The sequence below is a fragment of the Nannospalax galili genome, unplaced genomic scaffold (genome assembly GCF_000622305.1).
Source record: "Nannospalax galili isolate Female #2095 unplaced genomic scaffold, S.galili_v1.0 scaffold1354, whole genome shotgun sequence".
Lineage (NCBI taxonomy): Eukaryota > Metazoa > Chordata > Mammalia > Rodentia > Spalacidae > Nannospalax > Nannospalax galili.
Window position 1 is genome coordinate 1,680,514 of NW_008335784.1, and position 12,038 is coordinate 1,692,551.

Below are 12,038 nucleotides of genomic sequence, written 5' to 3' on the forward strand. Positions count from 1 at the left end.
TTCATCATATATATATATATATATATATATATTTCTTTTGGTTATTTTCAACATTTAAAAAGACAAAAATCTATCCTTCACTTGGGAAATATGTTATAATTCATCAAAAGACAAAATCAATGAAAACAGGTCCAAGAAAGCAGAAATAAGATTAACACAAAGAAGCAGTCTTGATATTTTACTGGCATTTAAACGTAGCTATTTTACAAGGTAGTGTATGAATTTTATAGAAAATAAACTCAGAGCTGTAGGTTAATGAGTTAAAAGTGGTAAGAGGGTTTCTACATTGAAATGAGGTTTGAACATACTCCAGGATATCACTTTTACAAATGGCAACTGTATTGTAAGGCTGGTACTTGTTGACTATTAGAAAGGAAGGAGAGAGTAGAGGAAGTGGAAGTAAAATTAATACATACAGCACATGGGAACCAGCAAATCTATACTCAGAGAAAAGTTCTCAGTTCATAATTCATAATTACATATGAATGCTTTCTAACAGTGAAAATAGAAGCTATGTGCTCATTCTTATTTGCCATGATTCTGGCTTCAGCAGTGATGTCCATCATACACCAAGGAAGTTCCACTCTCCACATTAAGAATTCCCATCACACATTTTAAATTTACCTCATAAAGTGTGTTGTATGTGGTGACGGTCACAGTGTTTGTATGCAACATCAGCCTTTCTCCCAGAAGAGTGAAGAGACTATGGGTGTGCATAATTTCAACTTTTCTTCTAGAGAGGAGGAAGAAAAAAACATCATGAAGTGCAGTGGAATCTGTTACCACATGAGTTTAGTATGGGAGAACACACTTATAAGCTGATAGAGAATCATTCAAGTAATTCTTTTCACCAACTTCCATCTATAAAAAGCAACATCAACTTAAAACACAGCCATTGGCTAATATCCTACAACTTTCTTTCAACAGTTCTCAAGGAAGTTTTCCAAACAATTAAAATGTGAAATACATTTAGACTACATAATCACCTATAATGCTTGACAGTTATCATTTCCAGATTTATAAATAATGTAGGGGCTTTTAAGATTTTTTAACCCTAACACAAAGAACATATAATTGAAAATCTGTAATGTAATCTATAACAAACCTTAACATAAAAAATTCTAAAACATGGTTAAAAGTGAATGCTTGCACTTAATGGCAGTCACAGAGCCAAATAATTCTCCATCTTATTATTCCTTCTATCTGTAGTCTACCAGTGAGCTAAAACAACACTTTCTACTTACTTTAGTTGATTCTAATGTGCCCTTGTTTTGGTTTGAATATGAAATGTGACCTATAGGCTTATATGTTTGAACACTTGGTCCCCAGCTGACGACACTGTGTAGCAAGGTGTAACCTTTAGGAGATGAAGAATCACTGGAGGAAGTAGATCCTGGGGCAGGCCACTTCTTATTATTCTCTATTCTTGGGTGGAGAAGCAATGAAACCACCTGGCCTCCTCAGGATCCTGCTCCATGCCTTCTCATTAGCAGCCATGCCTTTCCCACCATGATGGAATGAGCCCCTCAAACTTAAGCCAGAATAAAGCCTTTCTTCCTTAAATTCTTTGCCAAGGTATTTATCAGAACAACAAGAAAGGTAACTAATACTCCTCCCATATCCATACACAAATAGCAGGCTCTAGTGAAGGCCTCCGGGAACAGTCCTCATGCTTCTCCTTCATGCACTTTCATGCAAGTCTAATCTGGGTTTTCTTGACTGGTTATTTCAGTATTTCATCTTTTATTTCCCCTGCTCCATTTGGAATTGTCAACTCTAACATGCACTCACTACATAATCACTACATTCTTGTTTTGTTCCAAGAACCATAGTTTATTTTCTTTCTAAAAGACTCTTACAGGCATAGAAGTGCTGATATAACTGTGTTAGAGTCCATATGAACAGACAAGATGATTTTTAGGTCTAGCTCACAGAAAATGTACATATCTTCCACACCATTTCCTAAGCCAATAACACAGGAGCCATACGATGAAAACAAAGGAACCACAAGAAGCCTGGCTCTCTTACACCACCTACCACAGTACCATCCTCTGGAAAAAAAAATTCATTTAAAATTTAAATAAACAGGATACTACTTGCTTGATGATAGAATAAATATTCATTGTCTATCTGCTACAGCAGCTGTCATCTCTTAATTACATAGAAATCAAATGAAAAAGCATTTATTTGGGTATTCTCACTTGGAAATCCCTTAACCCAACACCAGCTTCCAAGCTTGGTTTTCTACAACAAAGACCCTGGACAGCTGGTGTCTTCACTCAGTCCTCAGTTCAGGGATGGAAACAGCAAAACTACATAGGAAGCCAGGTCCTCTGTCCTGTTGATGTACTTGTAAAACACTTATTTATTAGAAAAGATCAACTGGCCATTAAAAACAAAACAAAACATAATAGGGGATTTACAGGTACTATGGAACTGATGGAAAGGAAACACCTTTTCCAATTCAAGCACCCAAAGGAGCCCTGGAGCTTTCATTTATTCTTAATTACAACAGAATGCCTGAGCAATGCCTCTTTGCTATGCCTCTGGTACACAGAGTCGGGGAAACTGAATCTAAATTAGGCTATCTGGAATTCCAGTACTATCTCATTTTGGTCTTTATCTTGTCTTTGAGAGCTTACTGAATTTGTGTTCTTATGAATTCTATAATTCAAACACTATGGAAAAGGACCTGCTTTTCCCTAGTGTCTGCCTCTGCAGTACATTCTTGGCCTCTCACTCACTTTCTCTTTCTTCGTGCTGTCCCTGTGCATGATTACCTTGCCCATTTTTCACCTTGTTTTTTGCTTGTGTATTATGTTTGAAGTGATGACCTATTGTAACAGAATCTGGGTACCAATTTGTCTTCTCTCTTTATCCACATTCCTGTTTAGTTTTTTGTTTGTATTTTCATCCTCTGAGATTCATTTCCAGGCTGGGCATTTCCTATCCTGCCCCCCCCCCCCTTTTCTGGAGCCTACAGGCTTTCCTGGGGACAGTCAATATGAACACACCAGAGTTCCAGCACTGCAACACTATTATTCAGTGTGCTTACAAACCTGTATTGTATTACCAAGGGAAATTCTTCTAGGCTTTGGCTTGATCCCCAAAACATGGAAAAACTTGGAGTTTTCATTGACGTCACCCAGTGTGAGCCTCAGTTCTTCATTCTCCAAGCATGGAATAAAAACAATTTCAACCCACCCAAAATCAGAAGAGAATATACAGACACCTCAGAAATTTTTGTCACTCCAATACTGGAATTATAAGGAAAATATCTACAAATCCTGTTGACTCTTCAGAGACAGGAACGAGGAGAGGATATATACGAAGTCACTTCAAGATCTTCACTATATTATATTTTGAGTGACTTCTATATGCAATGTGTACTCCCTTGTGCGATTACAATTTTTTGGAAGAGGGTTTTATATTTTACCACCTAATGGGTTTATCTCATTAGTTTTTTGCCCTTTTTCTTTTTTGCAATAAGGATTGAAACACAGGGACTTGCTAGGCAAATACTCAACAATTTAAAAAGCTTATTCTCTCTAAAGTGTAGTTTTTTCAGGCAGGTAGATGATATGGTTTGAAATACAATGTCTTATTTTTCTTTCTCCAATCCAGAAAGTAAACAATTCTCACAGGCATTTAAAAATTAACATTCTAGGCCAGGTGTGGTGGCACACACCTTTGATCCCAGCACTCAGGAGGCAAAGGCAGGTAGATCTCTGTGAGTTCAAGGCCAGCCTGGTCTATATAGTGAGTTCCAGGACAGCTAGGGCTACAGAAAGACCCTGTCTCAAAAATACAAAATAAATAAATAATAAACAAACAAACAAACAAATAAATAAATAAATATTAACATTCTAATGACACTTTTATTATCTAAACAAACATATACTAGTATGTTTCTGAGGTTTCTATTCTACATCTTTGAAAAATTCTTCTTTAGGTCTAGAGAGATGGCTCAGCAGTTAAGAGCACTGGCTGCTCTTGCAGAGGATGTGGGGTCAATTTCCAGCACCCACATGTCAGCTAACAACCATGCATAACTCCAGTTCCAGGGGATCTGATGCCTTCTGACTTCTGTGGGCACTGCATGACATGGGTGCACTTACATGCATGCAGGCAATACACTCATACACATAATAAAAATAACAAATTCTAAAATTATTACTTTGTTTAACGTTTCATCAGCTTTTTCATAATATTAACATAATAAAAACTTCATTTAAAAAGATTCTGAATCTTTACTCATTTCTTCAGTGAATTAGGTTTAGAAAAGTTTATAGAAAATTTACATAAAAACTGAGACCTTTACTAGAAATTATATTTACAATGGACTTATGCCAGGTCTGCCTTTACATAACTGAGTCTTTCCATTGAAGGGCCTGATGGCTGAATTTATTATATTTTATGGTTTTAATATTATTTAAGAAACTTTTAAATTGTATCTACAGGGATTTCCTTTGCCCATTATTCTATATATTATGTTTAAAAAAGCACTACTTATTCAACTAGTGGAGAACAACTATGCCTTTTAATCTCCTTCAATCTGTCAGAAAACTACCAGATTTTCTTCTAGCATTCACTCTGAGTTTAGGAGTAGATAAGCTGCAGGAAGTCAGTACTACATGCCCCATATAATATTTACGAGGAAGCTATATAGAAACCAGCTATATATCCCAAAAACAGAAGGAAAACTCCAGTGAAATTTCAGACTATGACTGTTAGTACAGTGTTCTTGTGCTCCTGTTCTTTCACCTGGTTTTAGGAATGACTAAAATCCACCTTTCTATCATTTATTTTGTGAAGAAACATTGTACAAATCTATGTAACACTCCAAAAACTAGCAATGAGAATACCTGGAATGAAAAGATGTCATTATCAAGAACTGGAAGAGGACATCTTCTATCCTGTCATAAAAATTTTAAGTATTATAATATATCCTGTCATCATAAAACTTCTTTTCCAGTCTAACATTCCTCTATTTTATTGTAATGAGGCTTAAGAAGTTTTAATCAAACTGTTTCTCAATAAATTACATTTAAAATGTCCTCTTCATTTTATGGGCTCTCAATATTAGGCTCGACCCTTGTCAATCTGTACTTTTTTATATTGTTATCCTTTAAATAATGTAAGACGAGTCAAGTTTCATCTTTATTCTTCAATAGTGAATGGGGGCATGCTGTTTGCAAAAATGCATAATTTTATACAACTTACAAATTCCCTTTTCATTTTATTCTATCTACTAAGAAATGCCTGACAATGTTTCTTAATTTGTAAGATGTTAGTAACTTTATTTCAGTGTATACATATGTATTTGTGGGTTCAGGTGTATGGTTATGTACTGTGTGCATGCATGCATGGTGTGTATGCTTGTGGAGGCCACAGGGCAAACTTGGGAGTCACTTCTCAAGAAGCACTACCTACTTTTTTTCTTTTGTTTTGGTTTTGAGATGGGGTCTCTCACTGGCTCAGAGATCACAGATTAGGCTGGGCTGATTGGCCAAGAAGCCCTAGGCATCCTCCTCTCTCCAACTCTCCAGCACTTGGAATAACAAGAGTTCAGGGGATAAAACTTGGGTATTCACGCATGTGGTAAGAGACTTACTTAGTCACAGAGTACAAGAATCTTATCTTTTTTTCAAACATTAAATTGTGCTTTAAATTCAGCAGTTAAAGCTATATTCTCATTGTTCAAAAAAAAATCATGACACTTTTATGCAAATAGTACTAGTATTTCAGTGCATCAGGAGAACTAATATTTAAGTGTCTTGACACACACAACATGCCCCATTACTTCTATATTTTCCTCCACTTGGAAGTGTGAGTTTTTTTAAAGAAAGATGTATTTATTTATTCATTCATTTATTATATGTGTGTGTGCGCGTGCGCATGCGCACCTGCCTTCAGAGGCAAGAAGAAAATGTCAGATTCCCTGGAGCTAGAGTTAGAGGTGGTTGTGGGCCACCCCTGTGGGTGCTGGGAGCTGAACTTGAGTTCTCTGCAAGACCAGCCAAGTGTTGCGCCATCTCTGCAGTCCCATTCAGAAGCTTCTAACTGTGGAATTCTGTCTTTTTACACTGTAGCTAGTCATGCATTAGCCTTCCCCTCTGTTCCAGGCTTACGTTAGTAAATATCCACTACATTTTCTCTTCTGTCTTTTCTACAGTTCATTTTAAAACAATATCTAAGGTACTAGTTTATCAAAGATGTAGTTTATTGTATAGAGTTTAGTAAGTAGAATAAATCCCTTCCTCAAATTTCTGACCATTCTGCTAAAATTCATTTGCTGTAGATATGATCTCCTCTATGAACAGTCAGATTTTTACATGTAATAATATATGTTTGTATCTATTCAGTGTCTACTGTATGCTAGACACTCAACCAGGTAAGTGTCTGAATGGAATGGTGGAAGATAGCAGGCTTACTAAACAAATAATTAAAATCAACAATTAATTATAATATTCTTTTTTGTTTAACATACATATTTAATCTAGTTAAGTTCATGTTAACAAAAATATAGCTTTTTGAAAAGTAAAGGATCACTTTAAAAAAAATAGAAATTTGCAATTATATATTTAAAATTCTGGAATTTTTTTGTAGGTTCATGTATTAAGTTGGGAAGGTATTTTTTTTTTTAAGATTTGTAATTTTTTAAAAATTTTAACTGAATTTTTGTGTATTTCATACAGAACATCTCAATCAATCTTAAATATCTTTATACCCTTTTCCCTACTGGCACCCTCCCATAACTGCCCACACTGTAATTTATGTTACGGTCTATGGTGTCAAGTTAGTGTCTGTACCTCAGTGCAAGTTCATCTCTTGAGGTTTAGTCAGCGTATCTAGAGTCCCTTGTTTTAGGAAGATCAGCTCTTCCTCACCCTGTAGCCAGCTGCCAATATTTCTTTAGCTAAGATTGGGGTCAGCTGTCCATTTCCCCAGTTCTATGCTGGATTTTTGTCTGCTTGAGTTTGCATGAGTCTTGTGCATGCTGACACCATTTCTATAGGGTCATATGAGCAGGGTCCCAGGAGCTAGTAAGACTCTATTTCTATATCTTCATGACCTCCTCCCTGGCTCTTACAATCTTTCCTCCCCCTCTTCTGTACTGAGTCCTAAGTCGGTGAAGTTTCATAGAGGAATCCTGTCCAAGGATCAGCATTCTGCAGACTCTTAATCTCTAGATTTTGGTCATTTATGACCTTTTGTGTTCCTGGCCCTCTGTTGCATAAGGGAGATTCATTAATGAGAACTGATATATTCAATTCTCTTTACCCCTTGTTCTATGTTCCAGGAGCCTTAGCTATAGAGGTTGCACTGTACATGTTTCACTTAGACCTGTGAAATTCACACATAATGTTGTGTGTGACCAGTTGTAATACTCTGTAATAGTCTCCACCTAGTGAAAAAGAAGCTTCTTTGATGAGTGGTGACTGGGATATTTGACTGGAAATATAAGGATACATATTTTGTACATAGTAAGAAATTACATTACAGGGATGTGACAGTCTTGGGGTTTTCTCTAAAATCTCTGACCTCTCTAGCCATGTGCATTTGGCTATGTTTACAGTACCACACATGAGTTTCCTCCCATTGAAGAGCTTCCTCCCATGTAATGAGTCCAATTAGGTAGCTGTTGATTACTCCCAAGATAAAAGTGCCACTACTGCACCAATGTTGTATGCTGTGCCAGTCATTTATACAGTTTTGTCTTGAAGCTGGTGCTGGACCACTGACTGATGTTTTCCCCTGGCACTTTCATAGTGCTCTCCAAAGCTATGAGAGATATAGACTTCAGGGGAAGTAGCTTCCAGGTCAGCTCCAGCTCTATTGCTCCAAATCCTGTGTCCAAAGAATGCTCTCTCTTCTGCAATAGGGTCTTACCTTCAAGTTCTTTGAAGCAATTAAGGGCTATGGCAATAGCCTGTGTAATTTTGGGAGTCTCTTGGCTCCTATCACCAAATCCTTAGATTTGACTATTATATGTGAGTACTGAAGAGTTTTAAAACCTACTTTTCAAATCTTTTACTCCTCTATTGTCATAATACACATGTTGTAAAATGCAACTGTTTTCTATTTATATAACTTTCAAACAACTTTATAGGTGTCTATTTGACTACCCTTTCCAACAAGTTGAAGGAAGGTTACCCATGTCTGCCCCTGGCTTTGTTAGTCTATAGTTCTTGAGGGCACGGGAGGGCTTATCACCCTATGTGATATAACTTCATTTGAAATAAGTGTGCGTGTGTGTGTGTGTGTGTGTGTGTGTGTGTGTGTTTGTGTGTGTGTGAGAGAGAGAGAGAGAGAGAGAGAGAAAGAGAGAGAGATGCTTATAAAATGTTTCCCTATAGTTTTTAAATAGTACCAACATTCTTGGTACTATTTAGCTCTCATTCTTCCCTCTCTCTATTATTCTCCCTCCCTAGTTAAACCCCATATTTCACATTTCCCACTTGATAGTACCTGTGTGCTACTATCTCCCTCTCTAGAGTTCCTTCTCCCCAACTCCTCCCAACAATATGGGTTATTGTCATTGCCCTTGGCTATTTCCAAAAGATGGGGGAACATGGCAGAAGAAGGGGTGGAAAGATTCTAAGAACAAGAGAACCAGGATGTCTCTGGAAAGACTTTTTCTTCCAAACATGACAGGGAAGCTGCATCCATGAAATCTCAACAATATGGTTGCTGAGATGATAGGAAAGCACACTTTCACTAAGTGTTAGTTATTGGAAGGAAATGCTTCTCATGTCCTCTTCTAAATAGGACTATATATAGGTTTGAGAAGACATGTTATCAGGTTAAAGAAATTATTCGTTTCCTACATATGGATTTTAAAGTCTGGTAATGAACAGATTCTGAATTTCATCAAAAATTCTTGAATATTAGTTATATGGCTCTTCTTTTTTCTGAAGTAAATCATACCACACATGACACAATCCTTCTATAATATAATTACCTTGATTATGACATACACTCTTCTTAATGTAATTAATGGACTCATTTGTAGAGAAGACTGATCAGTTTTCTTACATTAATAATCCAGGCCCATTTTCATATTTAGGTATTATTAGTCTCATTATGTAAGATAGCAGTCCATTCTATCTGCATCTTTCTAGTCACTGTAAAGTATTCCACAGGTATATAGGACAGGTTTTGGGTCTGGTATCACTCAGCTTAACACCATTCTTTTCTGTTTCACCAGCTTCTGACCCTTATCAGTCCTTTCCTTTTGTCTTGAGGTTGATAATTAATGGTCTAATCATAAAATGTAGAATCTAGGAAAATAAAGAGTCAAAGTAGTTTTCTTTTAATGCACATATTTATGGCTATTTATTTCCTTTAGTATCACTTAAATCTTTTAAGTATAAAGAATTTTCAATCTTCTGATTATATTTTTTAAATAGTATAACAACTTATGAATTATTCAGAAGATGTGCATTTTTATTTTATGTATATGTGTGTATTGCCTGCATGTAGGTAAGTGCACCTGTGTTGTACAATGCCAGCAGAGGACAAAAGAGGCTATCGGATCCCCTGGAACTGGAGTTACGGACAGTTGTTAGCTGCCATGTTTGTGCTGGGATTCGAACCTGGGTTTTCTACAAGAACATTCAGTGTTCTTAACCGTTGAGCCGCCTCTCCAGCCCCGTTTGATATTTTTTATTCTTTATTTTATGCTTATGAGTGTATTACCTGCATGTATGCAAGTGCATCTGTGTCGTGCAATGCCCAAGGAAGACAGAAGAGGCCATCAGATTCCCAGGAACTGGAGTTAAGGATGACTGTTATCATTATGTGGGTGCTGGGATTCAAACCCAGGTCTTCTGAAGGAACATCTTGTCCTCAATCCCTGAGCCATCTCTCCAGCCCTTTCTGTTTAATTTTTTATAGTTGATACATTCACTTATTCTGTCAGCCTGACAAATCATATGTAGGGCAACTTACTTAAAATTATTGAGGCTATGTCCCCATGTCAAGAACATCAGTTTAGTATGTGCTTAAAGTAAATACGCTACTCAGGCTGTGAAACTTTGTTCCAAATTTATATTTTTTATTAGAATTTTTACATTAAAAAGGTGCCAACAATTCTATAAAATACTGATATCTCTTTCAAACTTAGGGTTTTTTTTTTCTTACTTTCTATTGCTCACTTATACTGTTATTCTTGTATGCATCTGTAATCTTTTTTCTTTGTGAATTGTTATACCTTTCTCCTTACCTGGCTTCCTCTCCATCCTCATTGATGGGATTTTGCCCTAAAATTTGTTTCATTTTATTTAAATATTGCTTATCTTTTATCATTTAAAATAATAGCCTTACCTAGTAAATAAGCTAGATGGCATGAAGACACAGATTTTTCACCCAATTCATATCCATTCTCCATCACTGACAGCATTCCCCAAATATAGGCTGATGTATTTCTTGGTTGCTCATTTCCTTACTGCTTTCCTCTTTTAAACTTTACTTTTTAGAGCAGCTTCAATTCATACACAATTAAGTAGGGAGTATAGAGAGTCTCATGTACTCCCATCTCTGACACTATACAGAGCCTCTCCCATCACCAACATTTGCCACCAAAAGGGTACATTTGCTACCAAGGTTAAGTTTGTCAGTGTCTATTACTGATGTTTCAGTTTACCAATTTCTGTTAATGTCTATCTAATCTTATTTAATCTACTGTAATATAAATCATACAGGTACATGGTCATGTGCTGTTTAAACCTGTTAAACATGGGCTATGGAAGTAAGGAGGCCCTTCCTTATCTAGGACTCAAGCATATTGATGTCCAGTGTCCTCCCAAATCCCCTGTTCTGGGTCAGGCAGGGCACACCCTGGCTTGAAAATGGCAAGAAATGAGAACAACAAAGCAGCTCAAGAGTAAAACACTGTGTTTTAAGAACAGCTAGAAAGAGAAATAATTTCTAGCAGAGGTTATTACTGTTTATCCATGGTATACAAATCCCTGAAGCAGGAACAGAAAGGGGGAAGCTCATCCAGGAGATAGCTCAATATACAAATCTGGCTGACTGCCTCAACTTCCCAACTCAATTTCTGTTGGATATTTGTAAGCCTCTGAGATTTCATGTTGTTACCTTTTTTCAATATTTTTATTGAATTTTTGTGCATTTTCACGATGTTACCTTTGTTTGCTCTCTTAACCAGGATACTCTAGTTGTCTGCTAAATGCTGTAAATGCCTGATATGCTGACGTTCTGCTGTCTGCCTGCTACTTTTCTCTCTTCTGCTACTTGCTATTTGAGCTTTTACTTTTGCTTGCTAAATACTTAAACTCATTCATTCAAAACCAAAAGTGAGAGGCTGGAGGAATAGCTCTGCAGTTAAGAGCACTGGCTGATCTTTCAGAGGACCTGGACTCAGTTCCAAGTATCCACATGGTGGCTAAAAATCATCCCAACTCCAGTTGCAAAGGTTTGGCACCATCTTCTGACCTCAAGGGCATTGTATGACATACTGTATGACACAGATGCACTTATATACAAGCAGGAAATACAATCATACACATAAAATAAAAATAAACTAATTTAAAAAACCCACCTGAAAGTACAGCTATTGATCATTCTTTAGACTACAGCACAGTATTGGTGCTTCTAATTTCTGCCTTTTTAAGGGTTAAACTGCAATCTTAACAATCAAATGCTTTCTTAAATATTACCTTCTCTAACCAAATTAGTATAGGCCTCATAGTATGGCTATTAGACATCCAAGAATTTTAGTTCCACCAATCTAGTACTTTTAATTACCATGTGTTATGTAGATAAAGCTCAGGCAAAGACCAAATATTCTCAGATAAACCTTGCCAAGACATGTATTATATTCCTTGAGCTAGTTGTATGTATAATTTGTCAGTAGGTTGTTTGATTAATATGATTCCCTCTGGCTTTTTAAAACTAGCTAGGCATTATTTATCTCCCGCATTACCTAACCCTTCCACCGTGGTTTCCCCATTTAAAGGACAGTTTTTGCTCCTTGCTCTCCTAGGTTGACTAAGCTCCACGAGGCTGTGAGC

At 36.6% G+C, this 12,038-nt stretch overlaps 1 protein-coding gene across 4 annotated transcripts in view; it reads right to left on the bottom strand.

Annotated features, from left to right (window-relative positions):
* The window catches only part of Nbea (neurobeachin), a 715,145-nt gene that overhangs the window by 498,471 nt on the left and 204,636 nt on the right, over nucleotides 1-12,038 (bottom strand). For all 4 annotated transcript variants that reach the window (XM_029562257.1, XM_029562254.1, XM_029562256.1 and 1 more), the window contains one exon: nucleotides 625-733. In XM_029562257.1, coding sequence (XP_029418117.1) covers nucleotides 625-733 — 109 coding nt within the window. The remainder of the gene's footprint in view (nucleotides 1-624; nucleotides 734-12,038) is intronic.